The following is a 24,408-nucleotide window of genomic DNA, read 5'->3' as shown; positions in this document are numbered from 1 at the left end:
AGACCTTTACATCTGTCGAGGGCGGGGGCGGTCAGCGTTCGGTCCTTGGACCTCTTCTCTCTACACTGACTTCCTAGGTAATTAATGTCTTCTAGATTCACGGTCTTAATATCATCCACCTGCTTATGACTCCCTCATTCAGGGGCTTCTTCTCTGAACTGACCTACAGATCCAATGGTCTGAGTTACATGTGCATTTTGATGCTGACACACAGACATCACATGTTCAAAACCAAGACCTTAACATTCACTAGCACTGCCTCAATCCCAACTAGACCTCTCTGTACCTGGCTCCGCCTCAGTCCATGGAGACTCCGTTCTTCTGGCTGTTGGGCCTCCCTGAATCTTCTCTCTCCTACCATCACAACCTACTGTGTGAGATAACCTGCTCAGCTCCACCGTACCCATGCATCGAGATTACCCTACTTTTCATAACCTCCGTTGCTACCATCCTGGCTCAGGCCATCCTCGTTTGCTTAGATTACTGCAATAACCCTGCTGACCGGCATTCTGGCTTTTGTCCTTGATCCCTTACAATGTACTCTCCACACAGCAGCCAGAGAGACCCTGTTACAAACTACGGCAGCTTGTGTCACTCCTCGGCTCAAATCCTCGATGGCTCCCATGGATTGGCCACAGCTGGCATCCTCAAGTCCTCAAGGCTTGCCAGTCTCTCCCTAACCTCAGCTTTCACCCTGACCCGGCTGCTCACTCTGCTGACCTCAGGTCATTTCTTTGCCCTCCTTCTCTTTGATCCACCCCCACTCGACTTCCTGCTGTTCTTCAAACATATCAGACATACCCCCATTTACCAGCGTCGGGACTTGCCACTCTTTCTTTTCAGAATGCAGTTTCCCCAGACATCAATAGGGCCAGCTCCCTCACCTCCTTCACAGGGAACTCAAAAGTCACCTTTTAATTAGAGCGTTCCCTGGCCACTCTACCAAAACTATTTATCTCGCTGATTTTCTGTCTCCTCCATTTGAAAGGAGGCCGGGGATTTTGGTTGATATTGATCACTGCTGGATCCCCAGGGTCTTAATCAGTGCCGGTAGGTAAGAGGTACTTAATAATTATTGAATGAATTAAGTCATTCAGTAGCGAAAATCACTACCTATCCCGTAATTTATACTCCCTAGTTATCAGTGACAAATCTTCAAAATCACAACCCTGAAAATCTAAAAGGTATTTGCCAGTCTTGACTTTCATGGTGCTTTCAACTAGCAAACCAGGTGGATCCAAACTTTACCATGCCAGTCAGGGACGGTACGAAGCACACAGATTGAGGTATGGGGTCCCACTTGGTAAGAGCTCCAAGTGTCCTGCCTGATCTCTTGCAAATGTTAGAGTCTCTCCCCATATCTTTTCTGGGCCACAGTCTTCTAATTCCTAAATGGGGACTATGATCTTATGCCACTCAAGTATTTATGCAGAGTTATGGAGTAATTTTAAACTCAAGCACCACCAGCAGTAATTTGCATGAGAAAATCTTTAAATGGATATTTAAAAGCATGCATTTTAAACAAAATAATTCAAACATTAAGCATGTTCATTGTAGCTCTAAAATTAAGAATCATCAATGGCACATTGATATTCCCCCTACCCCCGCCCCCACCGCCAGGTAGCAAAAATGAAATATGGTCAGAACATCTGAGGGGCAGATGGAAATGCAGAGGCAGCAAAGGCACGTGGGATTGTTGATCCCAGGGACGGTTTCCCTCTTTCTGGCCAGCACCTCCCTCCCTCCACCCCCCACCCCCCCAACACACATACACACATCCCACATCAGATCCTAGAAACACTCATTCAAGCTTTTAAAGAGAGCAAGCGATTTTCACAACATATTTACTCCTAACTTCAGGGACACACCGAGCAGTCAGACTTTCCGTCTGCCCCGTTCACACTCCCGCAAACTCTCCAACAGACCCATACTCCCCGTTTTAACTACGACGATCCAGTGGAACAATCACACGTTTAGGATATATATGTATGTATATATACTCAGTAGGAGAAAGGGCTAAGCTCTTGGTTTCTTTTCCCAGATTTGCACAGGGAATGAAATGGCCATTAGCAATCGCAGGGCTCTCAGGGACTCCTTGAGGGTCCTTGCCCTGTGGCCAAGGAGGACCACACAGGGCTTCCGTCTTCTACAAGGTCTGCAGCTGGTTCCCCCTCCTTGACGGATCTAGTAACTTATTGTACAAATTCATAAAACAAAGTTTCCAAGCTTATAAACACAAAGTTGCCATACATGTCTCCTGGCCACCTTTGCCATCCACACTGCCAAACCTGAGTCCTTACATTTAGAGACTTTGGTCCTGCTACTGGGTTGGCATTAATGATCATCTACCTCCACAATTCTATTAAAGACAGTGGAGTGTGTGAGAGGAAATATTTTCATCTCAGTAAGCACAGCTAACATAAATCGGGGGCAGCTGAATTCCAGCCTGCATCCTGTTACCCCAGGCCAGTCCACAACAGCAATTACTGTGCTGAATTAAAGAAGCCCTCGGACACCTGCCTTCTGCATGCAACAAGTTCCTTTTTTCTTTTTTTAATCCTATTTATCTTGCAGTCATCTATTTATGTCAAGAAAGGAAACATATGATCATAGCATCTGTTACTAGAGTGACACAATTACCAAATACTTTCATAAGAGGGAAAAAAAATCAACAATAAATCCGGGTGAGTCGTCAGGTGCTTTAGGAGACAAAACAGTCTTTCAATCACAGTGTCCCGTCTGAGCTGAACATATGGTGCTACCAGCAGAGAATCACCAGCTCAGCCTGGTCTTTGACGGGCACAACAACTACAGAAAAGTCACCTCCTCTGAACTGGCAGAGAAAAGGTTTCCTAGCACCAACCCCTCTGTGCCCACCGTAAGCAGGTAACGAATTCAAGGGACTTCATCACTGGTTTACTCCATGCCCACTGTTGGAATCTATGTGTATGCAATGACAGGTCTGGAGGAATCTTTCACTTTTCCCAGTAACTAAATTTAGACAAAATAGAATAAGTTTGAAGAAATGAGAGCCATAACGAAGTAGTAACAATTCAAAGCAATTAATCCTTGGTTACTTTCTCACTACTACTGAAATCTATGTGAACTGAAAGGCTGCTTTGGGAAAAATCTTATATATATATATATATATATATATATATATATATATGTATAAAACCACCAACTGTAGGTGACTATAGGCGATCACTTGGATTCTGCGATTTTTATTTGCGTGGCTCTTTTTCTGGACATTAATCAACAGGTCTGTGTGATTCTTTATTCAATATGACTGAATTGTATGGATGTCTAAGTCTTCAGATTGGGGGGAGGGAGGGAGAGAGAGACTGAGAGGGAGAGAGCGAGGGAGTGAGAGCTGGAGAAATCAGTTTGAGACACAGCATTACTTCTCAAAGAAGTAGCTGGCGCATCGTAGTTGAGATACTAGCGAAGCCTAGGGACGCCCTGGCTCCCTCTCCACCCCGCACGCTGCACACTGGCCCAGACACGCCCAGCTCGAGTTGCGCTCAAGCCGCCCCCACCCCCACCCCGGGCGGGGCGCTCGGGTCCCGCACGCGCCCCTACCGCGCGCCCAGGTGCCCCCCGCCCCCCACCCCGGGGCGGAGCCGCGGAAGGCGGGCTGGCGAGCCGGTTACCTGCCAGGCTGCCCGGCCTCTGGAGGGTGGCCGTGGCATACAGCTCCTGCGAGTGCTTGCTGTACTGCTCGGACGCGTGGACCAGGCGCTTGGTGGGCGACAGGGTGGCGTACGTGCCGATGGTGGAGCTCAGCTGGTGGATGGGCGAGGAGGAGATGGTGGACTGCACGGTGGGGGGCGAGGTCACGCGGATCGGGGACAGGCCGGCCGAGGACACGACGATGTTGATGGGCGAGCTGGTGCTGTAGGACTTGGCCAGGCGGCTGGGCGACTGCTTGGGCGAGGAGCCGCGCGGCGCGGCGTAGGCGGCGCCCTCGGGGGCCGAGCCGCCGCGCTGCAGCTTGGTGGGCGAGCCGCCCTGCGGCGCGGCCAGCGGGGAGCCCCCGCGCGGCGGCGCGGGCAGCGTGGAGCTCGAGTAGTAGAGCGCGGCGGCGGCGGCGGCGGGCGGCGCGTCGGGCAGGTGGAAGGCGCTGCTCAGGCTGGGCGCGAACGGCTCCCGCGGCGGCGGCGGCGGCGGCGGCGCGGGCTCGGGCCCCGCCAGGTGCGCCGCGCGGCTCGTGGTGCCCTGTGCGCGGGAGAGCAGAGAACACGCGCGCTTAGCCGGCGGGAAGCCCGCCCCCCGCGCCCCCCGCGCCCCCCGCGCCCCCCGCGCCCCCCGCGCCCCCCGCGCCCCCCGCGCCCCCCGCGCCCCCCGCGCCCCCCGCGCCCCGGCGACGGAGCGAAACTCGCGCGCGCGGCAGGCCCGCCGAGCTGCCCTGCGCGCGGGGTCGGGACGCAGAGGCCCCCGATCTTCTCGGGCAGGGTCTTTTCGGACACGAGGGACAACCGGCCGGCAAGGGCCGGCCGACAACGGGATGGGGATCGCGTCTGGCGAGCGGGGCACACTGTTGTGCTTACATATCTAAGATGTTTCTGGAATAGCAGAGGCATCGCATTAGGCGCAGAAAGATTTTCAAAGGCCACCCAGCGGGGCCACCGGGATACACCTGAACGCAATCACGATCCGTTCGTTGTCAAACGAGAAATCGAGGCACTGAATCCCCCACCCCCACCGTCATTTCACTGGATACAGTTTCTGCCTCCAAAATGGGCTCCGTTGCATACTTATCTGGAGAACATCAGGAGCAAACATACTTCTCAGAGTTTATTCTGTTGCTATGGCCGTGTGGATTCTTCTTTGGGGACCAGAAAAGTTAGAAGGAGGGGAAACTATTAAGTCAAAAGAAGTACCCTTAGTCTTTCAGTAGTTTAAAAAAAAAAGGGGGGGGGGTATCTGGAGGAATCAGAGCCCTTGCAAATGAAAGACTAAAAAAGCCTCCCTTTTCTAGATTTTAACGCTGGGAGACAAATCTTTCCGCATCTCTCTCTCTCTAGCTGTCTTTGAAGAGCCCCCTGCAGCTGTGTCTTCAAACTGAAAGCCAGTTGCCTCTCATTTATTTACAAGAACACAAAAGACAACAAGGGCTGGGGTGGAGCTGGAGAGACGGTTGGAGGGGAAAGCGGTTTCCTTGAATCTTGTCCAGAGACAAATTTGCATTCGAATGAGAACACTACATTGCCAACCACTTCTGGGCAGGAGGTCTGGGATCTTCCAGGCTTTCCCGGAGGAGCAGAAAGGTTTTTGAGAGCGGGCTGGTGTGAAAAGGGGGTAGGACTGTGCACAGAGAGAGAAGCTGGGGAAGGAAGGTTTTGAAATTAGGGGTGGGAACTGAGTGGGAAGGAGGAAGCGGGTAAGGTGGAGGGAAGTGGGGGGGGGGCGAGAGCCTGAACAGATGCCATCTATTAAAAGTTTCAATGCTGCCTCTCCACCCGTTGTGGAATGGCATTTGGCAGATAACAGGCGGGGCACTTCCATCCTTGTGCGTGTGCACGCATGCACACACACACACACACACACACACACACACACACACACACCATTCCATTCCAAAATTTATCTGGTTGTCAGGTTCATGGGGAGATCCCAGAGACTTAACTGAGTAAAATCAAAATTCTCTATTAACGGCAGTGGGATGAGAAGAGACAGCAGTTGGTTGAGACACTGTGCGTGTACGATTGTGCGTGCATCTATATACGACGCATGTATTTTACATACCTGTGTATATTTTAGATCAGTCCGCTGACAAAGATTCTCTCCTTGACCAAACTCTGGTGAGGCTCCTCTGAGCTCTTTTCTCAGTTAGACCCTGGCTGGGGGCCCTTCCGTGTTCACCTCTGCTTTGTTCATTTTTAGCAAGAACCCTGCTGAGTCACTTTAGCCAGAAGCCCCCATGCTCCGTGCCCGGCCACCCTGCAGATCGGACCTCCTTCCTCAGGCCCCACCACCTTCCAGGTGCCTTTTGAGCACCGGGCTTGCCTTCAGCAAGTACCTGTGAGGTGAATTTAAGTCAGGATCCCCTTCCCCCTAACGTTTCCTCTTTTCTGCCCTGTGACTCCACCCTGCTTCTTGGCCATAAATCCCACTTTTCCTTGTTGAATTAAAGGACTGAGCCTAGTTCATTACCAAGGTCTCTTTTCCTCTACTACAGTAGTTTTTCTTTTTTCCTGAATAAAATCTCTATTTACCACTTTACTGCCCAGCTCTAGTTTTCCTCTAACATCACTGAGCAATTATTTTGAATTTAACAGTAGGAGTGAAAGTAAAATGTAAAATAAACTCCATAACTTTGCTCAATAATGTGTCTCCAGCAACTAGAACAAGGCCTGATCCATAGCACAGATATCACAGATATTTGCAGAAAAAAGGGATAGTTAATAAAGCTGGTCCCAAGACTTTGACACTGGGGGTGCGGAGGGGGGTTATATGTAGAGGATGGTGGAGAAGCTCTGTAAAACTGGTGTGTTCACCCTGAACCCCAGAGATTTATCCCAGCATCATCCAGAGTCCTAAGGGTGCTGCTTACTTCCAATGTTGCTTCCATCCAGGTAGAAGTTATGGGCATGAAATTTATACAGGCTGGGCTTCTCAAACCTGGCTTCATATTATCATGGGCAAAGGAGATTTTTGTAAAAAATCTCCGTATCCATGCACTCAGAATCTCTGGAGGTGGGACTCAAGCATCAGGCTATTGGGGAGCTCTCTAGGTGACTCCAGTGTGCAAGCAAACAAGAGAACAAGTTATCCCAGAGCAGTGGTTCCCAAGTGTGCCCTTGCCTGCAGTCAGAATCAGTATACCCTTACTGAATCAGAACTTCTGGGATAGGGGCCCAGGGAGCTGTTTTAACAAGTTCCAAAGGTGATTATGGTGCTCGCTAGAGTTTACAAGCCACAGATCTAGAAGAGATTCTGATTCAGGGGTCTGGAATGAGCCTGTGAGCCTCAATTTCCAGCAGTCTCCCGGGGAAGACAGATGCTGCTGATGTGAGAACCACCATTAAGCTGCAGACAGGGACCTCCTTCCTTCACTTTTCTTCTGAAGCTCTCCTGGGGCCTGAGCTACATTCGTTTGTGCAGAACTCAGCTGACAAGTGGCAGAAAAGCCTACAACAGGAATTTTCTCTAACCCCTTCCCACAGGAGCATAAAGAGGAGAGAGAACCCCAGAGGCTCACAAGAGAGTTCCCTGCTTATAACAGAACAGATACTTTGAGTTATGTCTTGGATGTGTAACATTAATAACCCTATGTGACATCAGCAATGCTATCACCAAGTGGCACAATTTTTAATAAACACTAAAGTATACAAATATAAATGAAAACAATGCTATGTAGAACTCTAGGATTTAAATGTTAGACTGATGTGGCTACCAGGAAAACCCTGAACACACTTTGCACGCATTTAATTTTCCTTTTAATCCGTTGACACTTCTAGTCTCAGGAGTGCTGGCTGCTAAATATTACTGTCTCAAAAGATTCCTTAAATGGCCCCCGAGTCCGTAGAAGTTTTGAGAACTGGCCTACCACCTCCAGATATTTTGACAGGCTATAGCAGCCCATTCGACAATCTCTCTCTCTCTCTTTTTTTAAGTTTATTTATTTATTTTGAGAGGGGGGAGGAGCAGAGAGAGAGAATCCCAAGCAGGCTCCACACTGCCAGCGCGGAGCCTGACAGGGGGCTTGAACTCACGAACTGTGAGATCGTGGCCTAAGCTGAAATCAATAACTGGACCCTTAACTGACTGAGCCACCCAGGTGCCCCATTCCAAAATCTTTTAAATAGCGTAGGATCTTGGTGAAATTTGGCCATTTTTTTACATGAAAATAATTAAAACATAAAAAAAATTTATATGCTTTTTAAGATTGGTATTGCTCACGTTGTTAATGTTCTGTATCAGCACTGTCCAATATGGTAGGCCACTAGACACAGGAGTCTATTGGGTACTTAACATCGGCATTGGATTTTAACACATATTTAATTTTAATTAATTTGAATTCCAACAGGCAACTGTAGGTGGTGGCCTACCTCACTGGACTATTGCGTATGTCCCTTTGCAGTTTTCAATAAATAACCCTTGGATGTTAGACTCCATTCTGAAGGCTGTGGAGGAATCAGGGCCTAAGAATGATTCTTTGGCTACACAAAGAAATCTGTTTCTGAGCATCAATTAGACAAAAGCAGTAATGTTTTGGAAGCTTGTTTCCACTCTTGTGTTTATGTTTTGTTCCATTCTATAATTTGTCTAGCAACTCTTAGCCACTTAAGGATACAATATCTGTGCCTCAGATCTAGGCTTATTACTACCTAGGTCATTGGGTTAAAATAAGGCAGATTTCAACACACATAGAATGAATGTTACCCACTTGACTGTCACAGAAGCTCAATTCCACCTTAAAAGTGTGTTTACACTATAAAACTGTGAATCCAGTTTTAAAGGTAGCATTCCAAAACTTCACTTAAAACAAACAAACAAAATAAAACCAGGGATGCCTGGGTGGCTCAGCTGGTTAAGCATCCGACTTCAGCTCAGGTCATGATCTCATGGTTCGCTGATAGCTCAGAGCCTGGAATCTGCTTTGGATTCTGTGTCTCCCTCTCTCTCTGCCCCTCCCCTGCTTGTGCTCTGTCTGTCTCTCTCAAAAATAAACATTAAAAAAAAAAAATCCCGAACAACAATATCAACAAAAAACTAATGATTATGACACCTTCTTCCCTAAGGATATTTGGAAAGGCAGTAAGAATTGATATAACCTTCTAATTGATGATGAGACCCTTGGGATGATATAAAACTTTTTTTACATACTTGGGGCAGACTGTGCCCTAATAACTGTCTTAGATCACAGTATGGGCTTTGGAGAAGGACGATTTCTGTCGGGGTCTCCATTTTCAGCTCTTGGGAACAGACTCCACCCAAAGGGTTACTTTGTTCTTCCTACCCCTCTGAAATAGGAGACCCACCCATGTGAAATTAACAAGGACACTCTGATTAAATAGTTTCCAATAGGCTGAGTTTGGTACACACTAAATGTCTTTCCTTTCTTGCTTCCCATTATGGAAATTCATCAAGAGAAAAGTGAAACATTATTCCAGTTCCCATGGCTACTTTAAGTACATTATATCTCAAATTTAAAAAAAGTCGGGATTTGTTTTTTAATGACACATGAGCAATATATAAAATTTATGAAAGTTCTTATAGATTAGGTATTTCGTCTGCATAATAGTTTACATCTAAGTTTCAGATGGGTCAGATTTAGCAAATACTCGTTGTGATTTATACATTTATGTTTGTGTGTGTTTGTGTGTATACACTTATACACCAAGGCCTCTTGTGTAATTGTGGAGTACCTTTATACCTACTTTATGAAAGTGTTTAAGGGGAGAATGGATTTTCAAAGTGTAGTAAAAAGAGTACTAAAATGGGAATTTAGGCAATGTGTACATTATTCCCACCACCCATTAGCCAACAGTATTCAAGATCCATGCTTTAATTCATTCCCTAACTCAATAAACCATAAACTAGCACCTGCTATGTTCCACATACAAATGAGGACTTTGTTCTTGAAGGCCTCTCTGCGATCGTATTTTACCATGACACTATTGTGGAGACCTATCGTCATTTATACAGAATAATGCCAGGTTAACAATTATGACATCGTTCTTTTTGGGAAGCGTGAATCTCTGAAAACATGGCACTCTTGGACCAGGATGTGGCACTGGCCTCAACAGAGAGCAGAGTCACTTCCTCATCCTTTACATTTTATCTTGCATAAACAGGGTGAAGCTGGGCATGGGGGTGACGTGGGGTAGAAGTTCTCCAAACTTGGAAACTTGTTTAAGCCTCATTGTCTGGGGATCGGGCAGTGCCAGCAAAGCAAAACAAAACCCAGCCATGCTTCCAGCCAGTTAAAAAAGAAACTTGACAGCCTGCACTGTCTAAGGAATCTTGACTTCAAACCACAAGTAAGCAGTGTCACTGAGCGACACAACGTTCTATAAAGCAGGCCCATGATTTATGGGAAGTCCCCGTGAAGACGCATTCAGACCTGCCAAGTTTCCTGGAATTGTCAGCGAGACCCCTAACTCTGGGTCAGGAGGAGTATTTGCCCGGAAAGCTGGGCAGTCAGGCCGACACTGTCAGGAATGGGGAACAGGAGTCCTTGTTTCATGGCTTCCCAGAGGCAGCCGTCGATCAGCTGTCTGTTTTCCCCACGGGCCACATTCATCACTTTCACTTTCCTGGGATTACCATCAGACTGGTGAACCTAATAATTCATGGTGCAGACAGTCCTGGTTGTGGTGACTACGGAGGTCCGAGGCAAAAACACTGGCGATGAGAGGCGAAGCCGGTGAGCACGTTTCAAAGCAAGGAGACACCACAGGGCCAGGGCGCCAAAGAACACACACACACACACACACACACACACACACACACACAGACAATACTGACTCAGTGAGCAAGGGGTGGGCAGCCAGTTGAGGCAAATAAGAGAATAAAGGCAATGACTGAATAATATTTGTTTGATGAGTTAAGAAGCTTGAATAGCGTTTAAATACTAAATAAATAGGACATGGCTTTAAGAGGACATGTTTTAAAAATTTTTTTTTTTCAGCGTTTATTTATTTTTGGGACAGAGAGAGACAGAGCATGAACGGGCGAGGGGCAGAGAGAGAGGGAGACACAGAATCGGAAACAGGCTCCAGGCTCTGAGCCATCAGCCCAGAGCCCGACGCGGGGCTCGAACTCACGGACCGCGAGATCGTGACCTGGCTGAAGTCGGACGCTTAACCGACTGCGCCACCCAGGCGCCCCTAAGAGGACATGTTTTAAAAATGTTTTATGTTTATTTATTTTTGAGAGAGAGAGAGAGTGAGAGAGAGAGAGAGCGAGCGAGCCAGGGAGGGGCTGACAGAGAGGGAGACAGAATCAGAAGCAGGCTCCAGGCTCCAAGCTGTCAGGACACAGCCCGATGCGGGTCTTGAACCCACGGACTGTGAGATCATGACCTGAGCCAAAGTTGGACACTTGACTGGCTGAGCCACCCAGGTGTCCCATAAGATGAAGTCTCTGAAGAAATACATTTCTAAACCATAACAGTCTGGTCACATGATTTAGAAATATTAGCCACATGCTATTGATTAAAATATCTAAGTGCATGGAGAACTTTCCTAGAGTAAGTCTGCATGGGGCTTTAGGTCAACACACTCAGGTGCTCAGGATGACAAAGCCGTCGACCCTCACAACTTGGAAAAGAGAAGAAATCACACCTCCAGAAAGCAGTCGCATTGAGGTATTATCAGAAATGTTCCTACAGTACAAAATAATTAAAATGAATCGACATTCCCCAAAAGTTTTGTGCCCTTGAACTAACTTACTCCCTGGGATGAAATACATCTTCCTGAGCACTACTACCATTGCCCCCCGCCCCCCAATTTTGATAACCTCTCTTTTGAAATTAACTTTAGAAGGAATGTCACTCTTTAAAATAATCCCCAAGGTAGAAAAGCCTGGTGCTGTGACAAAGGTTTGATTTTGGAAATAGCCAAACAGAATCATGAAGACCTTTGTCCAGCAATTCCCTTGAGGAGCACTGGTTTTGGTAAAAACTAACAGGAAACATAAAGAGACAGCTTCTGGTCACAGTTCACACTATCCCTGGAGTCATCACTGCTGGATGAGAACGGAAGCACAGGGTTTACCTGGCGGTGACCTTGTCGTAACAGCAAAAGGTGATACCCAGAGCAAAGTAAACTTAAGTAATTGTAACAACCAAGGAGTTGGGAAGAAATTCCTTCCTCAGAGGAGGACAATTTGATTTAAAGGACCCTAAGAGCTATAATTTCTGAGATAATAATGGAGACCGCACTCACGGCTTTCTTTTTGCAGGAGGGTCTCAAAATTATGAGAGAAAGCGAGAGCGAGTGTGAGGCAAAGGGAGAGAGCACTGCTCTTGCAAATCATGTCTGTCACTCAAGTGAGAAGGAGGCACTAAGTGAGCCCTTTTCCAAGGTTTCCCAGACACTATAAAAACAGGGTGGTGCAGACTTTTGCATCCTGGGTGATGGATTTTCCTACCCTCTGACCTCCACTTAATAAAAGTCTGATTAGGGCCATTATTAATAAATATTCAGAAAAGTATTTCCTATGGCCATTAAAAGTCTCTATGAATGGAAAGAAAAGAGAGGAAAAGAAAACAGCGACTTATATAAATTTGCCTTAAAGAATATATAAGGAGGGTTTCTGGATGGCAACTTTTTCAAAAAAACTAAACGGGCCTTGGGAAAAATATACTACCAAGAAAAACGGTTTACTTCGGCAAGAGGTTCATTCAGTATTTACTTCAAGAAGCCAAATCAAATGTTTACTTAGGAGAGGAAATGTTACAGTACAACACACACCCTCCCTGCAAGGAGAGATGTTTCACCTACTGAAGCCAGGTTAAATATATTTATACTGGAAACAGAAAATGGAGGGGGAAGATTTTAAAGTGGTGCAATGAGGAAAGATTTCCAATAGGAGGTCATCTGAAAACTATCTTAAAAGAACCGCTAGTTTCCCACAGACAGGTCAAGGAAAATAGACAAAATGGCATGATTTCTCCTCTAAATGCTATGCACTGTATATATGCTAAATGCATCCATGTAATTTTGTGTTTCCCAAGGTCATGGGTGACTTTTCTCTTCATCAATGTTACCAGACAACGACTTTGCTCATAATGAAGCAAATCGGAGTGATGTCACCCCAGTTGTCTGTATGACCCTTTTCATTCAGCGGTCAATAAATAGGTGTTTATTGGGGACTTGCTCCTCCTCTACACCATGTGGGTCTCTGTCCACTGAGCCACCATCCCCAGAGCTCTCCACCCCCTTGACCTTCACATCGTCCTGATGTGAGACTGTACCACCTGTAAGAGATGCTCCAAATTCAACAAACACCAGGGCGCTGACCCAAGTAGGCAGATGGCATATTTATAATTATGATATAGTCTACATGAGCACTTTTAAGACATAAAAGTCGGTGCCACATTAAATAAGCGGCCCGCATCAAAAAGAAATGGCAACTTTGCTTCTGAGAAAGCTTACTGCTTTTCTAGGATATATCCACTATTGCCCAGTTTTATTCTACAAAACCAGCAGACGATTCTGACTTTCCTACAGCAAGCAGGCATTTTTCTAGAATTATAAATCCGCACCTACTTACATCAGTTCTGCGGAAGAACATGAGAGCGGTGTTAAAACCTTGAGGGTCCAATGCTACTTTGCTAGTGCCCTTTATACAGGGATATACTTTCTCTCTTGCACATTTTGTTTCTTTGAGGGAAGAAATGCTCGGTGAGACTATTTCATGTTTGCACATGGGGAGACACTGACATTTTTGGAGCGACTCCTCGATGCATTTCATAAAATCCACGGGAATCTGATGTGAGAGGAAGCAGACAAGCCTGGATCTCCTCTCCGCCAGCTTCTCTATCAGCTCTCTACCCACAACCTCTGTGGTACGACTGTAAAAGAGGGAGGCTGGGGTTTGAGGAGCCTGATGGACACCTGGTGAATCCTGGGCCGGTCACTTGGGATATGGAGGTCACTGTGTGTGGTTCCTACTCTGGCAGCAAAGGCAGTCTGATGGGAAGAAACAGACTCTTGTGTGACTAACTACAGGCGTTATAGGTGATACAGTAGAATGATGCTTTCAAGGCCTACGTCAGACCATGCAGTGCCTCTGAGAGTAAAACACAAGGTCCTCACAATAACGGGCTGGGTTTCCAGCCCCTTTGAAAAGTCCTGCACCCGCTTGAGCTTCCCTGCTGCTCCATCAAGATGCCAGGCCACCTCATCCAGGAGCCATTCATTGTATTTGGTGTCCCCACGACACCCCTACATACAGCGACCTCTCTCCCCATCTTCAGGTCTTTCCCAATCCTTACCTTCTGCACAAGGCCCCATATAGCACACCCGGTCCCACACTTTGGATCCTGCTTATCCTGTTCTGCATCATTTCCTCCTCATAGAAATCATCGCTTTCTAACAAACTATGTAATTTACTTATTCCCTGTGTCGATACTCTGCGTTCTCCTTGCTGCTGCTGGAATGTAGGTTCCTTGAGGGCGGGGGATTGTGTCTATTTGCTTTCCTGCTCTCTCCCAAGCACACACAACAGCACACGGCTTACAACAGGCACACAAAGCGTCTCAGATGCATTAAAGAATAACCCACGGATGGGGAGACTGGGTGGCTCAGTCGGTTAAGCCTCTGACTTTGGCTCAGGTCACGATCATCTCACGGTTTGTGGGTTTGAGCCCTGCATTGGGCTCTGTGCTGACACCTCAGAGCCTGAAGCCTGCTTTGGTATCTGTGTCTCCCTCTCTCTCTGCCCCTCCCCTGCTTGCACCCTCTCTCTCTCTCTCTCTCTCTCTCTCTCTCTCTCTCTCTCTCTCAAAAATAGATAAACATTAAAAAAAAAAAGAATAGCCCATAGATACACAAATGTAACTGGGGCACCTCAGGAGAGTTACATAAAGGACAAGGTTGACTTGGAGGAGGAAGGGACGGAGGGAGGGAGGGAGGGAGAGGTTATCTACACAGCCTGATTAGAGGCTGGGGCATGGAGACTGCAAGGTGGGGGGAAGAATAACCATAAATTGGCTCATGTTACTTCCCAGAAAGGCCCTGGGGGCTGATAGGTAGGGTCTTACCTTCTATGCCTCCCAGTCTCCTAACCTCAACCGAGTGTCTGAGGGGAAGGACTTTCAAGGATTGTAGTTAGGGCAACACCAGAGAATCAATATTCTATTGCACCTTTTGTGACTCATAGTTTTATTTATTTATTTATTTATTTTCAACATTTATTTATTTTTGGGACAGAGAGAGACAGAGCATGAACGGGGGAGGGGCAGAGAGAGAGGGAGACACAGAATCGGAAACAGGCTCCAGGCTCTGAGCCATCAGCCCAGAGCCCGACGCGGGGCTCGAACTCACGGACCGCGAGATCGTGACCTGGCTGAAGTCGGACGCTTAACCGACTGCGCCACCCAGGCGCCCCTTGTGACTCATAGTTTTATCTGCAGACTGATACGATGGGGCAATGTAGGTGATGCATGTATTGCCGGGTCTGGTGTAGAGCAGGTGACGGTCACTCCACCAACATTTATTCTGCTGAATAAGTCAGAGTTTTTTCTTTTTAATTGAAATTAGAATCTTTGAACACACATGATACTCCTTTGACATTGCATGGTGACATGATTTATGAGCCAGACACAAAACCATTTGCTTTACTTTAGAATTACACATATTTTTTAAGACCCACAAAAAAAAAAAAAACCAACCAAAAAAAAAAAAAAGAAAGAAATGTTTTTGTGTTGATTGATTATTGACCTTATTAACTTGGTCTGGCATCTGTTGGCAATAATTTGAATTTCCCTAGCCCCGTTGGCACTTTCAAACTACAAGGTATTCTAAAAATTAATCCAGCCTTGAAGAAATGAGCTTTCGCACCAGTCAGAATATTGAAAAGAATGTGTCACTGGGCTCTGAAAAACCACTGGAATAGAGGGATTCTCGAGATAATCTAAACAAAAGGGATGCTATTGGAATGGGAAATGGTGCCCCTACTTTCTAGGTATAACGCTAAAGCCAAATAAAAATACTGTTTACTTGTTCAACGCTTCTCTGACATTATTTTGAAGTCAGAGGTCCTATAGGGTATTCAATAAAACATGACTTTCCTACCGCAGCACAGAAAAGCTAAAAGTAAATCATGGTACCAAGATCTACCACTTAGTAAAATAAATAAGATTTAGGTATTTGTCAACAGCCTCATTCCTGTTAATCAAGTGGATTAGAACAACCCTCTGCTTTGAATGTTCAGACTTTCCATCCACCCACCTGCCAGAGTAAATGAGTATGCCAGTCACTTTTGGCTCAAACCTAAGTTATCGCTTTGAACATGCACATTTATAGACGTCTTCAAACTATAACTCTGATGACTTCAAATACATAGCTTTGATATCTTTACAACTTTGTTACATTTTCTGATTAAATTTTAAAGCAGACTTTTAATGTGAGGCCCAATCCTGTCATTCTGAGTTTCCACTGTTATACTCCCATGTTAAGTACTGGATGAAAGAATTAGCTCCAAGCAGAACTTCTATAACACGGAAGTAGATAAACCGCCATACTGCTTGTCCACATTGATAGACCTCTTACTAGATCCAAGGTGTTGAAATGGTCAATAATAAAAGGAAACCTATGAAACAGTGCTGGAATCACTAGGCTTCAACTCAGTCCAGATTTTGTGCCCTGTTTTACCACTGCTTCCTTAAAATGGTGTGTGACAACATCTCTAAATGTGATGAGCTTGAATTTTCCCATCTTTAAAGTGTAGATACTAATACAGCCCCGTGGTGGGCATGAAATAAGATGATGCATGTAAAACAGATTACTTCTGCGTGCTTAATAAATGGTAGCTATTAATTTTATAAGAAAGCTTTGCTTTAACAGCTAGTCATTATACAGCTATGTGTGAATTGAACTTAGAAGATGCTCACAGATGAGTTGAGAAGTTAACTGATTTTTCATTTTATATTGACATTTCTATTTTCCATGATGCTCAGCTATGGTAATACAGATTTAAAAAAAGAAACTGATTCAGTGTTTCAGCTCAAATTACAGAGGTCTTAGGTATTTATGAAAAAAAAAAAGCCAAACATGAGTAATATGAGTTTAAGATATTTTTTTTTTAAAGATAGAACTTTATTGTTTTACTACGTTTGTGTCTTAGAAGTTCTAGGAGGCTGGTAAAAGCTAAATTCATAACCTTCGCAGGTTAATTTGAGTATAAAATATTCCTCATTTCTGAATGTGGCCTCTTGGACCTAGAAGTATAGTCAGATGTAAGGATAAAAGACGGTGTGTAATATAGTTGCTTGCTTCCAAAGAATTCAAAATTGAGTGCATTCTACCACAATCACTGTATCATGGTCAAAGAGAAGACAGATGAGAAGGAGAAAAATTGTTCCTTTCAAGAATGGGATGCTTTTGAGAAAAAAAAAAAAAATCTACATCTACATAGTGAAATCACAGCTTCCATTTTATCTCTTAATAAAATAAAATTAGATTAAAAAAAATCTAACAATATTTCCTATGCTGACAACACCCAGTGTTTCAAACATCACATAATGAATGTTCGTTGGTAATGAAAAAATACGCAGTATTATGTATATGTGATAAATGCATGTATGATTTTTTTCTAATAAATTAAAAATCATTTTTAGATATTCCCTCGCATATCCTTGCATCTTTCTTTCAGGGAAATAGAACAGACTAGTACATTTAAAGAACAGTGATCCTGGGGTGCCTGGGTGGCTCAGTGGGTTAAGGGTCTGACCTCGGCTGAGGTCATGATCTCACGGTCTGTGAGTTTGAGCCCCGCGTTGGGCTCTGTGCTGGCAGCTCAGAGCCTGGAGCCTACTTCAGATTCTGTCTGTCTCTCTCTCTCTCTGCTCCTTCCCCGCTCACGTTCTCACTCTCTCAAAAATAAATAAACATTAAAAAAAATCAAGCACCGCCAAGGGTCACACACTGCACCACAACAGGGGAGCCGGCCAATCTTCTCAGTGGAATGTTTTATTTACCCCTCCCTTTTATTCACATACCCTGTGCTTGGCATCCCCAAGAAGGTAAAAGTCACAAAGCCACTGACGGACAAGGGTGTTGCCTGCAGGAGGTAATCGTATTTTTAACATATTGCCAGGGCAATAATTTAATAATTCAAATGCACTGAGACTTTTCAGTTAGTTCATGCTTCTCTGTGTCCATGTCACTGAACATCAGCATCTCCCGGTGACTATACCATATGCCACTCTGGCTCGTCTTACCTCCTATCTGTCTGCAGACATTTCCAGAGGGCCACCGGGATGGCTAGGGGCTGCTGATAAAAGAGGAAAATGGCCCTGCCTTCAGGTTGCTTTCAGTTTTTAGGTGGAAAGATCCACGGATGCGTAGTGACGATAAATTGATAACGGAGATGGATGGGTTTGGTCGTTGGAAGCCCCCAGATGGGTAGTGCAGCTGGGGAACTGTTCCTGGCGGAGGTAACGGGGTACGGAGGTCCCGAGCGTTAGCGCAGAAAGGATGAAATGAAGCTCATCAGCTTAAAGGGCTACTTTGAAGGTGGCCGGTTCTTCATTCCGGGACCAAACATGCAGAGATTACAGTAAGTTTAAAGTAGCTGAAGAGAAGAGAGCCCTCCAATCAATACATTAATTCTGGTGGGCTGATCAACTAAAGCCTGCACCCCCAAATTAACATGTAAATAACGCTTACATCTCGCGTGAAAAACAAATTCAGGTGAGGAGCTAGTTCTCTTTACCAAGAGCTGATCCCAACTGCACCTGATGAATTTGTGCTGTGAAACGACAGGAGAAAGTGCGGGGCTTTAAAGAAACAATTACAGGCACATTTCAAAATCAAACCTGACAACGTGTAACCACTCCTCAACTAATCACAGTTATCTACAGAAGAGTTCCGTGTACTTGATTATGCATTAATACTATGTTCCTCGATACGATTATGCCCAAGGAATAATTTCATGTTTTTTTTTTTTTTTAGGAGAAAAAATTGGTTCCAGGTGCACTCACAAACTCGGAGTGTCTGTCATATTTATATCCCATATAGACACAGAAATAGTAACGAGACACACATTCACATAGATGAGCCTGTACAAAGTAGACAGCAGGAGTGATCCACAGACATTCCTCAAGAAAATATCTACAATTCGGTGTTACTTGATAATGGTATTTGATCATTCATTTCCTTCACTCACAGCCCTGCAGGCATCTTTCCTAACTTTCCCAAGTTACCGGGCATGCCTGAAGAGGGGAGGAGGGAACGCGGTGGCCAGCTGGCAGCCCTGCTCCCCACCTGCTCCCGTGGAACCCCCGTTCCCACACGTACCTGGCTGAAGCCGTGGGCCGCACCTCGGGCTTGCGCGCCTCGGGCAGGGAGCTGCGAAGGGGCCGTGTCACCCAGGGCCAGGGTCTGGTTGCTATGGTAGCTGGCCGGATACTGGAAGGACCCTTCAGGTTTGGAATTGAGCTGAAGTGCACTCTGGGAGAGCAGGCTGGGCCCTGCATTGAAAGTCATTTAGAGCAGTAAGTGACAGCCTCAGTGAAGCAGAAATGACATGTATTATTTATTGAGAGTAGCCTAGAATTATCACACGCGCATGATTCCAGCCATCTATGCTTTGAATTCTGAGAACTAAAATGACCATATAATTTGACTCCAGCTCTTAAATGAGATTTTTCTTTTTTGGCGGTTTAAAAGTTCTCAAAAGAGTAGAGTTTTTTCAAGTGATCTCATCCTGACCTACATAGAGACATTTCTTATGAGACAAATTAGTTAATCAAGGAGTTATTTTTGGATTACACAATATCAGAAACATTTGAAATAATTTAAAAGTCTACCTTTTGGCTCATGTTAATTGTGTTAATATAATTCTATCTCCTACTTAATTATCAGGATGCTGAAGTGCTCGAAACCTTCCAAGCAGTGGCAAATTGCGCTGTATGAATAGTGATGTAATACCTCAATGCCTGAAGGGTAGACAGTGTTTAAAATATTAATAGGTCTTCAAACAATGCAGAATTCACCCTGATCTCACAGAATAAGCAGCCACTGGCTGGTTATCTTTGCCATCGCAGCCGTGTGCAGAACAATGAGAAGATACAGTGCTCAAATTGGTGTTGCTAATGTGGCTGATATTACAAGTGATGGAGATATGAGACTCAGTTCCTGGCCGTCCTATTTAATTATACTTTGTATGAGAAAGTGCGTTTTATTGTATTCCTTTCTATTTCAATGGGCTCCTTGTGAGAGTTTGCCCACTTTCTTTTTAAGCAAATATCTTTAATCGAATGTTTTACCGACTCGTCTTGGGGGTTAAAAGAGCCTAAGCACACTTGTGCATGTCTGAGAGGGGTTTGGGGTGAGGAGGGGGAGTTGGGTGGGAAGGAGGAGTTGGGTGGGAAGGACTTGGCAATGCAAGCTTTCTCATGCTATCTGAACCACAGCACAAAGTCTCTCCCTCTTTTGATAGAGCATAATTATATACACACAGACCACGCTGTAATCATCATCCACCCTTAATCACCCTCTTTGGCTATTTTAGACAATAGTATCGTTCCTGATAAATGTGGCCAGATTTCAAGTTCCCTACTTCTTTCTTTTCAAGAATATAACATGGCTTCATGTTTCGAATGAAACCACAGATTTGACACGCGATAGTATAAAAGTGATGTATATTTCTCAAAAAGCATCAGTTCCTATAATGTTTGCCATTTAAGAACTTCGTCCGCCTTCCTTCCCTCTAATTCTTTGGTGAGAACTCTAAACAATGCAAATATACCTTCTCATCATTGGATATTGAATAATAAGCCAATTCACGGACACAGGTAAGACTGGGTATTTTGAAATCTGGAAAAAAGTCAAGCAAGGATATAAAAATGCTCCCATCCAGTCCCAATTTCATCATGAAGGGCATAACAAAAGTACAATCGTAATCCTTTTTCTTGTAATTTAGAAAATAGAGTCCCAAGCAAACAGTATATACCAGATGGTGAAGATTGCAATAGCCTGCAAAAAAATCGTTTAATCCATACTGATGGTATTATAGGCCTAATCACCAGAAATACTATGTGTCTATGGGGAGTGCAGTCAGTTTCATTGTGGATGCCAGGAACATACTGTCCCCACTGCTGCTGTGGCAACTTCAAGGCACCGACAGAGTCAAGAGGCCCAGGTGAGGGGCAGACTGAGATACGAAAGAACCCTCAGAAGGAAGAAGAGCCAGGGCGATGGGGGCAGAGGCAGATGGGACTAAATGCAAGGAGAAGGAAGAAGAGGGAGGCATGGTGGGGAGGGGGACAGTTACAAACCGTAGCCAAAGGTGCTCCCCTTGGTCGCTACCCTACTGAAGATCACAGCTCAGCGGAGGAGAGTGAGCCACCGTGAGAGAGGGAAGGCCCTTTAAGATCAGTGGTCACCATTCTACTTGCCACTGGGGGGCTTCCCACAGAGACCTCCCTTGGTTACTTCTCTCTGCCCCGAGGTAATGGCTTGTCCTGGCCATATCCCCTCCCCCATGACAGTGCATCTCCAGGGCAGTGAAAGTTGAACCACCACAGTGCCCAGACCTTTGGAAACTTCAGTAGAAGTGAAACAAAACAAAATAAAATCTTTAATTTCATGTACACAGTGAAACAATCTATAAAGCAAGAGAACTGTGAGTCCCGGTTATTTGCCTTTGAGGAAGACCGAATGACTTTGCTCTGATGAACTTTCTTGCCTATGAAGTTAGCAAGTGAAACAATTCCGTAAATTCTGAAGAGATTCATAAAATCATCACCAGAAACCTACAAATGCCTTCCAGGCAGGATATTAAAGGTAGCAATTTGAAGTCCCTTTGCAAAGAAATTTCAATTAAAAATGTGATTTATGTGCTCCTGAAATACATATCACGTAATAATCAGATCTGCTCATCTTTTATAGAATCAGTGTTGTATTTGATCAATACTCAACGAAAACAAACCGAGATTCTCCATCTCATGACTTTGTTCGCACATCTCAAGCATGAAACCTAGATGCACTCTGACAAAGGTAATTGCAACAATGAGCAATGTATCATAATATTACAGCACTGACATATCACCTGGCAAGGACGAAACAGTCAGCACAACAGCCGAAACACTGTGTGCCTTTTAGAATGATTTTCCATTGCTCACTAGGTTTCAAATGAACAGCATTTATTCATTCCAATTTTAAACAGCAAAGTTATATGAGAAGATGAAAAAGGTTAAAATTATAGGATAATCCTTAATTACTTTATAATGGAAGTAAAATTTACATATAACTAACTATTGATTTGCTTTATTAACATTACTGTGCATTGAGGTAGAAAATACAAAATTTCCAGGGATTTCGAAAGCATTCACAGTTCTGGATTTTAAATTATGATTTGTTTTTTTCTCTACAGAACTTTTTCCTTCATCAAGTCTTGCCTAGAGGCTCGGGCTAGAGGTGGTATTAGACCACAGTCCTGAGGATATGAAGCATTCTGCTGGGGGATAAGGACGATGTGAGAGGATCTCTTAGGGTGGGGGGGTGGGGAGAGACTGGGCTTTAAAATTCCACCTAGGGAAATGGAAGGTTGCCTTTAGGGCAATTAACTCTTCCAGAAGAAACCAAAACTGTGAGCAACAGCGGACCTCCAAGTCTTAGTAGGTCACAGAAAGCAACAGCTACCCTCTGGTATGGGAAGCCTTGACTGTGACTTCTTTGACCATTCTGGACCTTCCCCAGGGTGGAATAGTCCTCAAAGCTGAGCCCAGGGGTCTGCTCAAGATGACTCAGTTCTGGGGGACTGGGAAGAGGAGGTGAAATGATTACCTGGGAAATAGTTAAAATTCAAGATTATATGCATCCTTGATCTGACCAAGACACAATAATCCAAGTGGACACAGGGGAGAAATTCCAAGGGAACTGCAGAACAGAGGGACATAAAACCTTCCATCGAACCTAGAAAGGTACCTGAAGCAATGCATCTTGAGTATAATACCAGTATCTCAGTAATATCTCTGTGTGCTTTCACATACATGAATTGACTAGAGACCACATGGCAATCTGTGAAAACAACCGTCCTGGAATCTTTTTGATTATTCTCAGAAACACAAACAGAGGTGTGGAGAGGCTGAAGGGTTGGTCAGCCAGTGTCATGCACTTGGTAAAACGAAGATGGGACTCAGATCCTCATCTTCTATCCCCAAGTCTAGGGGTAGGTGCTGTTTAGTATCCAAGCAGTATTAAGTCCTATACACAAACTGATATTTTAAGGTTGACAAATTCTTCCCTAAAGAGAAGCCAATTTGTTTGCAGGAGAAAGCTCTAGGCCTCGGACTGTGGTACGCCCCCAAAGAACCTCTCCTTCGAGACTCCGGTATTGGCTGGGGAAGCTTGCTGTCCACCGTCAGTGGGGCAGAGATCAGCCTAGGCAGGTAGAAAGCTTGAAAGGCTCATTTTGTACATAAAAATTCAGACTCACAGGTCGTATTAACACATATACTGTAATATATAGTCTGGTTTTTCCTAACTGAGCTAGAAATTCTAGAGTTTTCATGATTATATGCACTTATTCTGCACAGGTTTAAAGAGACTTCTGGAATTGTTCATTCTTGCCTTCTGTAGCTAAATGTCGATCTCAGAAAACAGTAACCCTTAATTCAGCTACATACTTTGCAATAACACAGAAAAGGCCAGAGACCTGCAGTGCGTTTTTCCTAAGTCATTATGTAGGTCACAGTCATGCCAATGGGGTGGGTTGAAAAGAATCCAGAACTAGAAGTCAGTAGACCTCCATGTTTATAAAAGCAGAGATGATGAGGATACTGATGTGTCAGTAATAGAAGCTAACCTTCACTGAGTACTTTCTAGGTTCTGGGGACAGTCCAGAACAGCTGACATCGCTTAGCTCACCGAATCTTCACAAGGAGCCAGTGGGAAGGCACCTCCAACCATCCTGCTTGTGTCAACAGGACTGAGAGGGGCACTGAGGCCACCCAGGGCTGCCTGCAGGTGCGGCATCTGGCTTCAGAGTGTGTGTTCTTAACCACACTCCATTACTGTGTCTCTACAAATGTTAACCTTGGCAAATTTGAGCACCTAAGGAGACAATGGATGGGAAGATGTTTGCAAAAGCATAAACTCCTTTACAGATGTCCGTTTTCAGTTAGTCACTAGATCTAATCACATAGCCACGTGGTCTGATAATAACAAAACCTTGACTGGGGTTTGTTTGTCCCGAAAACCTTATTCCAGCGCTACCCCAGGTGTCACTTCATGTTTCCCTTCAACACCTCGTGAGCTTTCATTTGACAAATGAGACATTCAAGGCATAGATCATTGAAGTGGCCTGTGTAAAATTGAAAACAAGCCCAAACAACCCCTAGTCGTCAGAGCCAAGAGATGAGAAAGCAAAGCTTCCCTCTGTCCCCTCAGCTTAAAATTCATTTCTCTGTCAATATCAAAACTCATCCTCAAAGTGATGTTTAAATGTTACCTCCTCCTTGCAGCCTGCCTTGATGCCTGATGGCTCAGAGAGAATTCATCCTACCCCCACCGGGTTGCTTTAACCCTCTGAGCAGCCCAGACTCTTGAGAAATGTTAAGCATTTGACAGGGAGATTTGTACAGTATCACACAGCAATGGGTTCTCTAGACAGAGGGTAATAGGATGGAAGCAGAATTCTGAACTTTTTTTTTTTTTTAAGTTTAGTTATTTATTTTGAGAGAGAGAGAGAGAGACAGCATGAGCAGGGGAGGGGCAGAGAGAG

General features: G+C 44.9%; 1 protein-coding gene across 3 annotated transcripts in view; it reads right to left on the bottom strand.

Annotated features, from left to right (window-relative positions):
* CTNND2 (catenin delta 2) overlaps positions 1 to 24,408 on the bottom strand; it is a 941,962-nt gene that overhangs the window by 394,192 nt on the left and 523,362 nt on the right. For 2 of the 3 annotated variants that reach the window (XM_047878014.1, XM_047878024.1), the window contains exons 1-2: positions 4,551 to 4,638; positions 3,654 to 4,218 (exon numbers count right to left, since the gene is read on the bottom strand). In XM_047878014.1, coding sequence (XP_047733970.1) covers positions 3,654 to 4,218; positions 4,551 to 4,583 — 598 coding nt within the window. In that variant the 5' untranslated portion in view covers positions 4,584 to 4,638. Of the gene's footprint in view, positions 1 to 3,653; positions 4,219 to 4,550; positions 4,639 to 18,977; positions 19,151 to 24,408 lie in introns of those variants that run through there. The other variant, XM_047878029.1, reaches the window with a different exon arrangement.

This window comes from Prionailurus viverrinus, chromosome A1 (genome assembly GCF_022837055.1).
Source record: "Prionailurus viverrinus isolate Anna chromosome A1, UM_Priviv_1.0, whole genome shotgun sequence".
NCBI classification, from domain to species: domain Eukaryota; kingdom Metazoa; phylum Chordata; class Mammalia; order Carnivora; family Felidae; genus Prionailurus; species Prionailurus viverrinus.
This window is presented reverse-complemented; position numbering and strand designations above follow the sequence as displayed.